Source organism: Cebidichthys violaceus, unplaced genomic scaffold, assembly GCF_023349555.1.
Source record: "Cebidichthys violaceus isolate CVI_PGR_0920_01 unplaced genomic scaffold, fCebVio1.0.p SCAF_28, whole genome shotgun sequence".
Lineage (NCBI taxonomy): Eukaryota > Metazoa > Chordata > Actinopteri > Perciformes > Stichaeidae > Cebidichthys > Cebidichthys violaceus.
In genome coordinates, this window is record NW_027176461.1 from 4,898,663 (window position 1) to 4,915,006 (window position 16,344).

Consider the following 16,344-nt stretch of genomic DNA (forward strand, 5'->3'; position numbering starts at 1 on the left):
TTAAATTGACTCAAATGAATTTACTGACTAACCTCAACCATAACCATAACTACTACCAGCCTAATTCTAACCTAAAACTACTAACCTCACCCCTAACCTTTAACCAAGTCTTCATCCTTAAATCTTAAATGTGCAAAAGGAAGGCGTGTCACCACAATGTGACAGTTTAAACCAAACTATGTCACCACAAGACGGGTGAAATACAGTCACACAAACACACCCTACCACCACCACTACACTACTACTACTACTACTACTACTACTACTACTACTACAACACCCAACTATTACACTATTTCACTGCTAGTTACTACCAGAAGTGTCCCAGAAGTTATTGAAACGCAGTAATGGTTAATCAGATTCGTCAGCTTTCCGTTCGTTAAACGTGGGTACGGAAAGCTGACGCTGCTGATATGGTGATGCAACTTTTTACAACATGATTTATCTCTTCATCACCTTTATACAAAGATTGAGAAGAACAAAGTTCATGGCTCACAGCCAGTATCTATAGTCTGTTCGGCAACAAGAATATATATATATATAAAATACAATGATCCCTCACTGGCCTCCCATCTGCGAACACTTCCTGCTGGGCACATTATGGCACTCAATCAAGCCAGAAACACTTCTGCAGAGTTACACATGGCCACTGTGTTTATTCGCATGGGTCGCCCTAATTGGACTCAAACAGAGACCATAACTGATTTCCAAGAAAAAGGTAATCTTAGTTTTGAGACGGGTACTGCAGAAATAGCGTCTCTCCGAGCTGGCATGGGACCGAAAAGTGCCGTCTTTGATGTTCGCAGAAACAGAAAGCAGTTTGAAATATCTTATTCAGAAATAACTATTGTCCCACGAGTTTACTCTCATGAGCCAAATCAGCTTCTTTTTTTTTTTGTGTGTGTTCTTGTAGTTTCAATAGAATTTGGTGTTTTTATTTCCAAGGTTTCTGCTCTGTGTGTGTGTGTGTGTGTGTGTGTGTGTGTGTGTGTGTGTGTGAGAGCCTTTGTCTCTGCGTGTACCTGTCCGTGTGCATCAGGAGCTCACCGTCTTCTCTGATGGAGTCCTCTCGATGGAGCCGGGCAGACGGGGCAGGAAGTGGGGGGGAAAGTGCAGCCTAGAGCAGATCTCCACTTTTAAACCTCAGCTCCCAACTGCTGCAGCAGCACAGGCAGCCCTCCTCATTAGAATTTTTTACATTCCTCTTCAGGCAGCGGCGCACTGCTTCCTCTCCACTGCTCTTCTTTATAACGCACGGCTTTTAAAAGCTGACAAGCTTGAATCTCAACCTCCTTTTAAATAAAGACAAGTCGTCTATAAAACCACGTCAAATATGAGGCGCTAAACCAACTCTGGCTCCGTCTCTGTAGATTAATGTATTTATGGACCGTGAAGTTGTAAAGTTTGCGTCGATGTACTCAACCGACTGAATACAAGCCCGGCTTTTTCATCTTTGTTTTTCGACAGGGTAGCTAAAAGATTAGAGCATGAGAAGTAGTGATCCTTTTTTAATCTGGACAAGCAGACCACCTAAGCTGTTAGCAGTGCAATTAGCTTTTATTTTCGAGGTAAATGACCCTCTAGGATTTTGGACAAAGGCTGTCTTTGTCCAAAATCCTGGCCCACCCCAGATAATGACGTTGAAAACAGGACTGGGTTTACCATTTCTAACTATAAACGCCGTCAAGTGTTTCAAGTGTCTATTTATCCTGCCGTCTCACCCACGCACAATGTGAAACCCCCGGTGGAGTGCTTTCATGGATAAGGAGAGAGGATGGATCGAGGACAACCCTGCCGGAGATAATGGCAATGAATATATCCTGGCGCTCCTCCAGAACCTGTCTTCTTGTGTAAGGCATGTGAGTGAAATTCACTTTGCCAGTGGTTAGCTATGCCCATTACTCACTGAGCTGTGCTGCAGTGATAGCGAGGGGCCCAGAGACGGGGCCGAGCAGCAGCGCATCGCAGGAACAATGGCGATGATGGATGTGGATCCACTGCCGCCGGTTTTTGAAGTGCTCCGACGCCACGCGGAGTTCGCATCGCATGTGTGGTCGCTTGAACGATCCGTCGGTTCAGTTCCTGCACTTGGCTGCAGAGACGGAAGACCGTAGTAGTAAAGTGGTGGCAGACTTTTTAAAGTGTTTTACAACTGACTATCGCTGTGGCAGTCAGTGTTGCACTTTTCCTCTAAGTATTTGCCCAAACATGCCCTACTTCTCTTCTCCCCCCCCCCCCCATACACACACACACAGATGTTCATCACTTCCTCCGCTGAAATTGGTGGAATTCCAGGATGTCGGCTCGCGGTTGGATGATGCTGGTATAGTTTGTCCGCCAGCGGGCCTGCCTGTTTTTCTCTGAAGGTGTCAGGTTCTCAGGTTTGCTCAATCAGACGGGCAGGTTTGTGCTTGGTTCGTAGCCAGATGCACATACAGGAGGAGGGGAGCAAATGGGAAAAAAAAGTGTAAAAAAGAAGAAGAAAAAGAGCTACGCAGAAGATGGGAGCCGGGGGAATGGTGGAGATGCTTTGTTACTTCCTGTGCATCTGTTGTGGCTACGGGTGGCCGTGGTTAATCTACACCTCAGTGGATGTGTAGAGACCTCAGTTTATCCCTCACTCCTGAAAACTACTTCCTTGACAGGAAATTATGTTGTCAAAGGAGTCGGTGGATTTATTATTACTGCCGAATTTTTCTCTCCTTGCAGTTTAAATCCTCTGTCTGACTGGCGCGCAACCTTGTGGGAAAGCTCGCTCACTGTGGAAGAGTAACTGCAGCTTGGCTCCAGTCTGTCGCTTTCATCAGGTTTTTCCCCCCATGTTTCTTCCCCAAATCTCAGTCATATGTCAGTTCGTTAAGTTTGTAAGCCGTCTTGCTATTTCCCCGGACAGGTGAGCCTTCCTGTGCTCATCACAAATGTAACCCGTCTAGTTCTTTCATGTTTCGATCGTTTCCAAATTCTGGTTCAGCGTTCGCTTCATCTCTATTTCTTCAATTCCCCTCGCATCTGATTCGTTCGGTTTTTCCTGGCAGGCCTCGTATACGCAGCCACAGCGAGGTTCTCCGTGCCAGGCAATTTTCAAAGACTTCACTATGTTGGAATGGGGCCCCGGTCTTTTGCCCGGGACAGAGGGACCTTTGTGCCTGCTGCCCAACAGCCCAGTCGGCCCTTAGAGCAAGGGAAGATTAGGGGACAGGGTGAGCCAATGGGCTAAATGGTAGGGTGCCTGTTTGAAATCCAATGGTGCCAGCCAAACAGCCCCTTAGCCCCATTCAAGCACACAGTAATTACAAGCTTGTAGGGCAATCCTTTGGCTCCTTTGTCTCGGCTTTGGAAACACTTGCCCAGTCCACTGGGAAACTTCATTCCCTCTCTGTTTGGAGACCCAGGACGAAGAGTCTTTCAACTCCAGCATGCTGTCCTTTCTCTCGGGTACAGCAGCTAGCCAAGCCAGCTCAGCAACAGGGATCCCCCCTCCAGGGGGGGGTTCTGTCTTTTGAGAGTGTCTGGCACCCCGTGCTGTGTCTTGATGATGACTCAGGCCTTTGCTGAAGTTGCTCAGATTTTTGTGAGTCACATTTGAAAAACCCAGACTCTAAGTTCATGTTTATGATTCATCATCACGGTACTGTTCTGCTGACTGACTGCTGTCTGTCCCCCTTTAATTCCTTGTAGTATGTATGTGTGTGTGTGTGTGTGTGTGGGGAAGGCCTACCGTCTGAGTCACCTGCAACACATGCACAACACATCCTCAGTCTTTATAAGGGCATGATATCAGAGCGCAGTACTTTGTGTCTAGACTCGTCCCTACGACTTGAAGAACAAATTGTAGTCCCTCCGAGGTGTGCCGGCCCGTGACATCACTGACGCTTCGTCTGCATCTGCGCCAGCGCTTTTTTGCTCGTCTTTTGACGAGCCTGACGGACCAGCTGGGAGGTCAACAGACCCAATTACAGCAAGTTAACCTAATTTAGTCAACAGGCTCAAGCTGTCTGGACAAGCCCCGCAGAGCTGTGAGGAAAAAAAAAGAAGCCTCCGTTTAATTCAGCAGGGAGTGGATAGGGGATGGCAGGGTAGGCTGGAAGAAGCCTTATGGGGTCTAGGGCCGTCCTTGACTAAAGAAATTCTTAGTGGACTGACACTCATACAATTTATTTATTCAATCTACACATCTGTAAAACCGAGCTTCTCCACAATTTAAAGGAACCCCTTTAAGTCTGTGTGTACATTAAAAAAAAGCATAAAAACGACTAATCGTTGTTGCCAAAGCGGCCGTTAAATCGACTGAGAGGGGGCAGCCATAGTGGGTTCTCTGACTGTCTCGTTCTTTCAGCCTGTCTCTCTCTCTCTCAATCACACAAATGGCCATAAGACAGACTCCCTCAGTCGCTGTGCCACACTCCTTCCTTTTAATCTGACAAGACCATGAAGCCAGTCATCTGTCTGTGTTTCCTTCAGCGAGTGGATTAGCGGCCCGTTTTCTGGCACTTTGTGTGTGTGTGTGTGTGTGTGTGTGTGTGTGTGTGTGTGTGTGTGTGTGTGTGTCACTTCTCTTTTTCTGTCTGTCCCTGTGGACATGCATGCAGGAATGAGGCCCAACACTTTGGGACTGGACCTGCAGTTTAACATATATTTCCCACTATTCATGTCAGAGAAATAAGGGTTTTAGTAGGACATGAATGAGTTTTTTTTAATTTTTTTTTATTCATTAATGAGTTTTTATTAATCTCCTCCAGACACTCCCATGCCCTAAAGAATTGGTGCCCATTCATCAGAGGAGTGTATAGTCAGGAACCTTCCTTATGTGACAGATGTAAGATCACAGCGGCGATGTTTTTCCTTTCATCTTATTTGAATTTCTTCTGGCTGAAGATTTCTGTGTCATGTAACCATGACGCTATGACAGCCTTGGTTAGAATCTGAAAATTGCCCTTTCAATTTGACGGTCTTTGCTCTGATCGGCTTATTATGGGACTAGCAGGCTCCGACGTGAAACCCTCTATAATTATTTTCTTGCATGGGGACCCTGTTCATTTCAGCTTTATGTCGGAACATATTTGTATTTTGCTACCAGAAGGGGTCAAACAAACTGCATTGTCTTGGGAACATTTCAGCCATGTCTCCGTTGACTGTCCCACTGTGGTAATGTCCTTGGTCACATGGTGTTATGTACTCCTATTATGTCATAGACATCTTTTTTGACTTTTATATATTCTGGTATTTATACAGTAAATATTTCTTTGATTTGCTATTTGAAAGCAAAGATCTTCTTTCTACTAAGCACCGTATGCGTCGTAGTTGGCATAAAGTCGCCCCTGATGTTGGAATGCAGTGTGAAGGTGGCTGTGCTGTAGGTCCGTCACAGTGCACTGTTTGCTACTAGCTAATGTGATCACAGCCACAGCCAGGCAAGCGCTGCGAGTGGAGCCTTAATCTCTGCCACTGTCTCACTGCTAAATTGGGCCGATTTGTCAGGCAGAGGATCATCACCCACTTTCAAAGAGGCCCTTTTGCTTTTTGATGTGCAGCTTGGGATATTTGATCAAGAAAATCTGCAGCTCTGCATCACAATTCACCAATGTTGGCTAATAAAGGGGCTCGCGAGGAGACGCCAAAAGTCCTTGGCTTAGGGATGAGATGTTTTTTTTCTCTCCCTTATATGTAATTTTGGTTATAACTTAAGACCTGAACAGGTTTATTAAAATACCAACTAAGTCATTTTCAACGTTCTCTTTGGATAAATTTAGTCATTGTGGCAAAGGCATCGTTTTACCAAGACACTCATGTTGTCAACTCATTTTGAATTTGAGTTTTCCCGTTTCCCCTCGATGCTTATTCTGAAATTGGTTTGAAAAGTAGGCCCCCTTATCTGAAATTGAACACATCAGTGACTTTTCATTGGCTCTTAGAAAGCCGTCAAAGAGGGGGAAAAAATAATAAATACATCCACATTCAGTTCTCCCGGCTGGTTTGTAGATTCCTTATGTATCTTTCATTTTCGACAGAGAGATTTACATATCTGTAAAGATGTCCTCACAATTTTTTCATAGGAAAAGTTGCATTACAAGTTGCCCTGTTGTATGAAGGCTGAAACTTGAATATCTTTTAAGTATGGATGGATGCCCTAAAACCACAATGATATTAAGTAGTGAAAAAATGTTGGTATTTGTTTAGCTTAAGAAGTGAGTCCCACGTCAAGGGCAGTGAAACTGGGCACCGATCGCTGCCAATCAGGTATAAAGTCATCTGGTTTTCCAATACTAAGGATCTTATTCCCACAACTTCTTAATTTAAGACTTGCTAACCAGCCTCTCCTATTTCCAGTCTTATGTATTTAAAGGGAAAGTGATGTGAGTCAAGAAACAGATGTATTTATTATCATCTTCTCTCCAGACTCTGACTGATTTTCCCTTTTCTTTTCAGGATAGTTTGTCCGGAGGAAGACAGATGCTGTAGCGGTGTCGACACAGCTGATGAAGCAGTATGGAGGCTTGAATGCTGAAGAGGTGGGCTTGCCTCCTTACTCGTCGATCCAGACAATCAACCTGCCCATGAAGCCGGGGAGCAGCGTCCCATCCCAGAGGCAGCCATGTCTCCTTGCTAAGTGCCTTTAGCCTTTTGCACTGGTGTCATGACCAGCCTGAAGCATCCGCCAATGGAGCGCACCGTTGGGGGTTCCATCCCCGCCACTGATGAGTTTTACACCCGCCAACTCCGTATGGTCAATGGTGGGACTGTGGCAACCCGCACAGACAATGTCCATGCCACTGTGAGCGCAGGAGTGCCTAAAATGGGCGTACGGGCCCGGGTGGCTGACTGGCCCCCAAGGAAAGACCTTACAGGGGTTGTGTGGCACTCCGCTACAGAGCCTGAGATCTCTGGTGTGCCCTCTGCTGGCAAAAGTCACATTAAGTTAGGCTCTATAATGAGCCCTCAGGACTCGTCAATGCTGCGTAACATTCACAACACTTTGAGGAATCGAACCCAGGCCCAGTCCAACAACTACAGCCCTGACACCCGGTACGTAGCCCCAGGAGACTACAGAGGCCCTGCGCATAGAAACCCGCGGCAGAGACGCATCCGTCAGCGCAGCAACAGTGATATGACGATCAGCGAGATGGAAGGCAGCGGAGACAGTGGAGAGGACTGGGGTCCGGCATCGGGAGCCAAATGGTCCCCACTCCATCGCGAATACGGCAGCACCTCGTCGATAGATCAGCACGGAGCCGCTGAAGAGAGCTTCTTTGAAATGCTCAGGGCCTATCAAGGGGACAAAGTGGACCAGCGTAGCCCTGCTCCAGAGAAACTGGAGGACATGCTGATTGTTGGGCAAAAGCAGGCCAGCATTGATCTTCAGGAGGACGTCGTAGACAGCCCGACCCCTAAAGCCAGAGATAAGCCCCCGAAGAGAAGAACTAAATCCGAGACGGGGGGTGAGTCTATATTCCGTAAACTTCGGAGCGTGCGGGGTGAGTCTGACTCCCCTAAAGCGGGGTCCGACGTAGAGGACAGCCGGACAGAGGACACGGGTCCCCTTTTCAAGCCCTGGGTGTGTCAGAAAAGCTTTGCCCACTATGATGTTCAAAGCACGCTGTTCGACCTCAACGAAGTCACTCAGCTGCGGCAGATTGCAGGCAAGAGGAAAAACACCACCACGGGGGCATCTGCCGCTGCGGTAGCCTCGGCTACCTCCACCCTGTCGTCCACACACAGCCTGCCTTACAGCTCCCCGAGCGGTAGCCAGGAAGACCTCAGTTCTAGGGACAGTCCTGGTCTGGACTCGGGGGATGAGCAGAGCAATGAAATTCTGCTGAGTTGCCCCTGCTTCCGCAACGAGATAGGTGCCGATGGCAATGCGAGGCGCAGAATGGGAGTAGGTGGGGCAGGGTATCATGGGCTTGTGGGTGGTGGAGGGGTTCACAATGGCTCAGGGACCCTGAGCGGGGAGGGAAACTTGTACGAAACATCTGTGAGCACGCACTGCACTAACGCTGGAGTAGCAGTGCTAGAGGGACCAAAGGAAGGCCCCAGCACGCTCAGCGAAAAGGGCAAACAATACATTGTGGAGCATGTGGACCTGGGAGCCTACTACTATAGGAAGTTCTTCTACCTGAGGGGTAAGATTCATTTCACTGCTTTCATTAAGTGCACATTAGCATGTGAATGGGTGTTTGTTTGAAGCAATAAAGTTTGATTTCACCCGACAGATGTTTAACTTTTTGTAATTTTTTTGCCCGTTTCTCTGCCACTTCCTCCTTCCTCAGAGCACTGGAACTATTTTGGGATGGACGAGGCACTGGGTCCAGTGGCAGTGAGCTTGCGCAGGGAGAAGCTGGAGGAGGACAAGGAGCACGGCCAGCAGTATAACTACCGTCTCATCTTCAGAACCAGCGAGGTCAGCCGTAGTGTCCTATCCTTCCTGCACCTCAACCTCAGCGCCACGTCACACCCGTCCTTCCTTCCTGTCTTATATCCAGTGCATAGTACACCTTCTATACGTAGTAGAGATGCACCGATTGATTTGCCCGTTGAGCGGATCAGTCTCAGATTTTGTGACAATCAACTTGGCGACGTTCTCGCTGGTTTTAACTGACTTTGCAGACCCTCTTAAGGCTATTTCTAAAAAGCTACTGGCGACAAATTAGGCGACTTATTCAGAGAAAAAGTGAGAAGTATTCAAATATAGGTTTTTATTTTTGGAATTTATTCCCGTGCATGCTGCTCCGAGTAATTGCAGTTCCGCCAACAACAGTGCAGGGTCTCTCCTCTCACGCCGCGCACAGTCTGTAGGCGTTACTATAATATAAAATACACTTTTAAATAGATACTGATTGCATAAATAAATAGATATGTAAGTACATAGTTTTAGCAGTTGACTCGCTGTTTTATCCCTACATACACAGTATAGGATTCTATTTTCTGTGATTTTTCTCTGATATGTAAATACTATTTATCATGTTCATAATTCATAAACGTACAATTTCATTTTCCATCGAAGAACAGTTACAATATTGTCGGTGAATGCTGTCAATTATAGTTCTGAGAAAGAAAGAAAATTGGAGTCGGCCAAGAAAATGTAGACGTCCGTATCTCCACTACTTGTATGTCAGAAGGTGTGTGTATAGTTCAACTGCTACTATGCCTGCTACATACTAGGCGGACCAGCCCGGGGCAAAACCAGCCTCAGTCCTTGTTTGTTGTTACGCAATCGGCCCTGGGACTATTCAGCTGTCTCCCAATATCAGCAATGTGTGAAGGAACTTGAGGAAGTGCACTCATCTTCCAGCCTCCAAGGCCTGTCAGTGCCCAACACCCTCAAACCACTCTGTGGAGAGTGTTTCAGTAAAAATAGAAGTCATATTTAAGTTGCAATGTTGCCCCCCCCCCCCAGTCTTCTGTGTTTGGGTTTTTAGGATGTATTATATGGACGAACACTCCCAGACAGAGAGTGAAGACACCTGCCTGGAGCTGTTTGTTGTGAACTGAAGTAGGACAGGTGCATGTGATTAAACACCCCCCCCCACCACACACACACACACACACACACACACACACACACACACACACACAACCCACACAACCCCCACAGACTGAAGTACCACAGGGCCCCCCGCCCCCTATCCTACCTTCAAAACATGGAGAACACAGGTCCATTGTAAACTCAGGCCCTGCACGGCCTCCAGCTCATAGGAGAGATCGTGTCGGTTCATTCCAGCTGCTTATGATAGCTGACTGATTGAGTTCACTCCCAGAGCCCAGCACAATGCAGACTTTGTGTATACAGAATGCTTGGACCAGCACTCCCACCTCTTCTTCCTCAGTTCCACATTCTATTGACCCAACGTCTTTTGAGTCGTAATTGTCCTGTTGTTTTGTGTCACTTTCTTTACGAGCATTTATTTCTTCTTCTCTGTAATCCCTTCCTCTCCGTCTCCCCCGCATTCAGCTCACCACTCTTCGAGGTTCTGTCCTGGAGGATGCCGTGCCTTCCACCTCTAAGCACGGCACCACCCGGGGGCTGCCCGTCAAGGAGGTACTGGAGTACGTTCTGCCTGAGCTGGACCTGTCCTGCCTCAGACTGGCCCTCAACACACCCAAAGTCACTGAGCAGCTGATGAAACTGGATGAGCAAGGGGTAGGAGGATACAGCATGAGCAAGTGTTATTTTACACAATCACAACTTGCCTGGATTTGTACAGAAAGACAGATTTGTGATTTCTTACATTGTACTCTGTCCTGACAAAAACCTGTTAACGTGAAGCGTTTGCTTCGTTGCTGTCGCCCCAGCTGAGTTTTCAGGTGAAGGTGGGGGTGATGTACTGCAGAGCGGGCCAGAGCACAGAGGAGGAGATGTACAACAACGAGATGGCCGGTGCCGCCCTGGAAGAGTTCCTGCAACTGTTGGGGGAGAAGGTTCGCCTCAAGGGCTTCACCAAGTACAGAGCCCAGCTGGACACCAAAAGTAACAACTCCCAACCTTCCCTTTTAGATCTCTTACACACACACACACACACACACACACACACACAACCAGATGTGATCTTTAGCCAGTGGCCTCAGCTTTTTATTACCAGGAGCGGTCCTGCAGTAAGTTAGTTTCACTTTAGTTTTATATTACACTATACTTTATAGTGCTTATACTTTGCTCCTTTATCTTGCTTTTGGTCAAACGTTTCCTTTCACCGGAACTCATTGTGTCCCTCCAGCTTTGTCCGTGTGACACTTTAACTTTACTCCACCGTCCTTCTGTCTCCGGTGTGTCCACTGCGGTAGTCCCTCAGTGGTACTAATGAGTGCATAGATGTGCTGTCATTGAATCTAACGTTAGGAAATCGGACTTGACTCCAACAAACAGATTGGGTGATTGAGTGAAAAGGTTTAGAATTTCTGGTTTACGGCCTTGAGGCTACAAAGAAACGTTGAATGCAAATGATTGAAACATTTAGATACTGTCCATTGTATTGGAAACCACTTACAGGTTGACTCTGAAACAGTTGACTGAGCTTTGGTTTTGACAGTCATCTTATCCAGGCGGACGTCGATCCCACAGTTCGCTATTGTTTAGCTGTTTGGGCTACGGTGAAATGGCATCCTGTCTTGCACAGAATACACATGTGAGAGAGATGGATGGCTGTAATTACGCACTGTATTGCTATTTTCCCCCTGCAGCGGATTCCACCGGTACTCACTCCCTGTACACGACTTACAAGGACTATGAGATCATGTTCCATGTGTCGACTCTGCTGCCTTACACACCCAACAACAAACAACAGGTAAAGACGGAGAGCCCAGCCTTTGTGGTGAACCAGTATCAGGAAAACTCCTTTATTTGGAAACAGATTGAGCAAAGAATAGGAAGGGTGTATCACTTAGAGGAACGCTGATGATGTGACTCGTGGCTCACTTATCAGATTTGACTCCCATCCAACTTTCATTCTTAAGAAACTTGTATTCTTTCCATGTGATGAAATGGAATGCACCATGTGATCGGTATGACTTTGCTTTCAGATTTGAGTCCCATACTCACTCTAATTAAGACTGTGTTGTTTTCCAATGACCAGCTGCTGAGGAAGCGCCACATAGGGAACGACATTGTGACCATCGTGTTCCAGGAGCCCGGCGCTCACCCTTTCACCCCGAAGACCATCCGCTCTCACTTTCAACATGTCTTCATCATTGTGAGGGTGCACGATCCCTGCTCTGACAACACATGCTACAGGTGGTTTTTTTTTTTATATTTGACCAGCAGAATGATGGCTAAACCCTGACAAAATGAACAGCCCATTGACCACAATGGAAACATGGCCAAGTCTCTTTTTCTTTCTTTCTTCTATACATGCTAGGTGGTTTGTCAAAGAAAGGAAGGAAGGTAAAAAGAAAACAGCCTTGGAAAGGTTTCCAGTTGACCTTTTTACGAGTATGGAACTAACACAGAGTTAAAAGAGGGGCGGTCTACATCCAGATGTGTATCTTGTGGTGTGGAAGCACAGATAAAATAATACAAAATGCTTTCAAATATGAACCTTAAAGAAATTTAAAACAAGATGTTAAAAGGATGCCGGTTATGCCACCAGGTATGAATAAGTACGACTGTATCTGGAGACTTGGGAGACTCCTAACAGTTTTAAGTGGGTCAGACTGACCCAACCCTGTACCCTTTAACTACCGTCTCAGTGCAGCACTGGGCCCTTTTTTTTTTTTTTTATGAGAAAGCTCCACACCACTTTCACTGCTACCAGCAGTGTGTTTGTTTTTTTTTGTTATTTGTTGCTACAGTAGCATTAAGACAAAAGCATTGACTGGAAGGCATGGGTGAAACATAAAAGCCTGTTGCGTGACTGTCCTGTCGCTCCCGATTGCGCACGGTCATGTCCACTGCATGTCTCCATCGGTATGAGTTAGTTCGATTATGATCAAATGGAATAGATTGGCCCTGCAGTAGCTGTCCAACCGATAGGAGTCCTCCTCCTCTTCTCCTCCGCTGGCTGATTCTCAGCCTCGTGACGATCGGACTGCAACTCGGTGGCGTTCGCACTAATGCATCCCTACCCCACCGCGCATACACACACACACACACACACACACACACACACACACACACACACACACACACACACACACACACACACTTTCTGTGTTCTGCATACACATATAGGACACACACACACACACACTTCACACATAGTTGCTCCCTCTCACTCCCTTACACCCGTTTCTCCTTTTTTACCTTCTTCTCATGCTCACTTGCACACGGTTACACACACATGCACGCACTTTTCCCCATGCACACTTATTCACTCTCAAAGACTCGCTCTTCACACACCCATACAATACAAGCCTCCCCCTCCCCCCCCCCCCCCCCCCCCTCTCCCTCCCTCCCTCCCTCCCTGCCTGCCACTTTGCCTTTGGGCAGCGTGAGCCGGAATGGTCTGAAGGAGTTAGCGGCATGCACATGAAGTGCTCTCTTCGCCTGGACATGCATGTGAGCGGGGAGGATCGTTGAGAGCAGAGTCCCTCAGAGCTCACAGAGTCCACCTCAGGAGTGGACGGGTCAGGCCAGCCTTCTGTCTCTCAGCTCGCACCCGCGTCAAAATTCAGGCTAATTTATTCGGAGCCATTCTTTTCTCCTTTCTACTGAGCAGCTACTCCATCCCATCAACCAGTGGACACCTTCATTTGCTTTTTTTGCCTAAAGGGGGCTTGTTTTAGTTTAAGCTCTGGGAAAAGAGAGCGGGTGAAATGCTGGTTCTCTTGGTTCGCTTTATGGAAGAAAATGGAGAGGCGCGGGACGCCGAGTCCTTGAGGACAATGTTATCTACCCCACCCAGAGACACCGACGCACTTTGAGCCTTTTCGGCTTCTTCTCCTATTCCTGGGATTGAGGCATCAAATGTGAAGACTTCACTCCTGACCGTGTGTCACAAGTCTTTCCATGGATTCCTTTCCCCGATGATTTTGGAAAATATCCCAGACAAGAGAACACGGGACACAAAGATTTGTACCGAGTGGAATATCTGGAGTGTGGGATTGTAGCTACAGAAGAGAATCTAGTTATCATCGACCCGGGGGATTCGCTTCACATCGATTGCAACAAAGAGTCAGCATATTGGGGCAATAATACTCAGTAAGAACATGGTTGCTTTTGGGTGACACCAAGAGGTAAGCTGTGCACGGTCAGGTGTTTGTGTTGATGTTGGCAGGCTGTGGTGTGTTTGGTTTTGTTAAAACCATTGCAGAGCAGTTGATGCTTCCCACTTCCAAGCTCCACGGATTCCAGCTGATCGCAAGTCACACATTTACAAACGCAAACAAAATTCTTGAACAAACTAGCTTGAAACCCCCCCTCCAAAAAAAAAAAGATATTATTGTGTGTTTATATTTTTGCCATCATGTGTTATGTCTGTGTCTTCTCATCTAGTGACCATGGGATGTCTTTATTATTAGAGATTAGGGAAGTACAGAGTTATGTTGTGATTTCTTGAGTCATCTAGTTATTAATAGCCTGTTGTTGCCTGCTGCTGAGTTTTGGATAATGCTCAGGTCATATTGAGCCAGACCAGAGCATTAGAGGAGTAAGTGGCCCGGGGCCAGCGGGGTGCTAATCTGCTGCTTTCAACCGCTGCCTCAAAGTCACACGGGGCCAGCGAGGCTGGATTGCATAACTAGCCCTTTGTTTAGGGTTTTTTTGCGCTTGCTAGCATTAGCCGCAGCGCTGCTTTTCATCTCATGATGTAGCAGAGAGTGGCAGGGTGTCAGCGCAGGGAGCCGGCCTGTCAGCTGTGATTGGATGTGTGGTATTTATACGCCGGGTGTAGTCGGGCGTAGTTTGCAACATTTCTGCTAAAGGCTACGACTTGTTATCTGTTGAACGGACTGGACGGGGATTTGTCCGGTGTGTCCCATCAGCTTATCCAAGACCATGTCTCGGTTTCCCTGCACTAATGGTCTTAGTGTATATGCTACTGACTTGTACTGTATCTGTACACTTATAGCCTCCATTTATGCAGCCGGAATGCATATAAACACGCCGCCAACCGATTTGATAATCCAAGCATTTGGTCCCAAATGGTAAATTAATCCCAATGTGTTTTTAAAAAAAACAACCACACAATTTGTTCCACGCTGAGCCCATTGTCAATTTTCTGAACGACAACAATGACACGACAATACCTACACCTGTTAACTCATCTACAGTAATCCAACTCAAGGACAGGCGTTGTGTGCAAATGGGACAGGAGCAGCAGAGGGTAACAGGAGGAGAGCCTTTCCCGTAGGAATTCTAACACCCTTTATGTTCACAAGTAAAAACGGGTCAAAGGCAACGATACCTTAGAGGAAACTATGTAAAGATGTCTCCACTGTGCTGATTTACAAGCCCTGGGCTGTTTGTCCTTGGAACGTTCCCCCCCTATTTATTTGACTGTCATGGAATTAATCATGTTAACTTTTAAGTGTTTGTTTGTTTTCCTTTAGACTTACTTAAGACTTATTGTTTTATGAGAGAATCAAACCAAACAATACTTTTAAAGAACAATGCTGCAAAGGCCTATGAATAGTGGCTGACCAGGTATGGATTATAATGTTTGTTTGTTTGTTTGTTTACATACTACAGCAGTGACTTGAATCCTTTCCCCTCTTTTTCCCCTTCCTGCAGTGTGGCGGTCACCCGTTCCCAGGACGTTCCCTCCTTTGGCCCCCCAATCCCCAAGGGTGTGACCTTCCCCAAGTCCACCGTCTTCAGGGACTTCCTGTTGGGCAAAGTCATCAACGCCGAGAACGCAGCCCACAAGTCGGACAAGTTCGGCGCCATGGCGACGCGTACGCGGCAGGAGTATCTTCGGGACTTGGCAGAGCGCCACGTGACCAGTACTCCGGTGGAACCCACCGGGAAGTTCCCCTTCATCTCTTTGGCGCACAAACGGCGGGAGAGGGTGCGTCCGTACAGCGGGGCGGAGCTGCGGAGCCTGGGGGCCGTGACCTGGCAGGTTCACGCCGAGGACCAGGTGGCCGGTGCTGAGCGCGAATGCCTGTTGGCCATTTCGAATGACTTCATCATCCTGTTGGATCAGGAGGCCAAAGCGGTCGTGTTTAACTGCGCCACGCGTGACGTGATCGGTTGGTCAACGGGGAGCCCCGCCTCCATGAAGGTCTACTATGAGCGCGGTGAGAGTGTGTCGCTGCGCTCCATCAATAACAACACGGAGGACTTTGGAGAGGTTGTCAAGAGACTGGAGGTCAGTGGGGCACCGCGGCTGTCTATGACGGCACATCTCGTTAGCCGCGCCATCTGCTGTAGCTCTCAGAGGTTACGCTGAGCCAAAACACCCGCGTCTCTGACACACACCACTTTCACCATCATGTTTACATTTCAGCTAGTTATCCGTGACGCTTATCTAATGCAGATAACAGAGAATAAAACTGTAGAATAAACGTACATTGCTGAACCGAGTAGCCAATGTCAGCGAGTTCAACCCTTCCTCTATGAGTGTTCCTTGTAGTCAGTCCACAGGCATGTAGGCAAAAGTGCCTCGTGAAGTTTTTTTTCACTGCTATTAGTTACTTCCGGTCCGCTAGATGCGCGAGAGGGCACGTTCCACCGTCTTCTCCGCTTCCTTGACAACAGCTGTATGAAAAAAAATAAAAAATAAGAACTAAGTATTGTCGGTGTTATTATAGCAACATAAGGGTGTAGCCTCAAATTATACAGTCACCGAAATGCCACAGCTGTTGTGTTGACTCTATGATTATAAGTCATGCTAAGCACAATACATAGTAATTAGGTGATTTGATATCATTCCTTTGGGTTTTCAATGTGGTGTAGGTACGGCAGTGGGTTTTTTT

General features: G+C 47.2%; 1 protein-coding gene across 1 annotated transcript in view; it reads left to right on the plus strand.

Annotated features, from left to right (window-relative positions):
• The window catches only part of LOC137880315 (signal-induced proliferation-associated 1-like protein 1), a 33,168-nt gene that overhangs the window by 9,002 nt on the left and 7,822 nt on the right, over positions 1–16,344 (plus strand). Inside the window, exons 2-8 of the mRNA XM_068721633.1 lie at positions 6,427–8,120; positions 8,268–8,398; positions 9,950–10,138; positions 10,291–10,465; positions 11,173–11,276; positions 11,565–11,722; positions 15,158–15,737. Of these exons, the coding sequence (XP_068577734.1) occupies positions 6,635–8,120; positions 8,268–8,398; positions 9,950–10,138; positions 10,291–10,465; positions 11,173–11,276; positions 11,565–11,722; positions 15,158–15,737 (2,823 nt within the window). The 5' untranslated portion in view covers positions 6,427–6,634. The remainder of the gene's footprint in view (positions 1–6,426; positions 8,121–8,267; positions 8,399–9,949; positions 10,139–10,290; positions 10,466–11,172; positions 11,277–11,564; positions 11,723–15,157; positions 15,738–16,344) is intronic.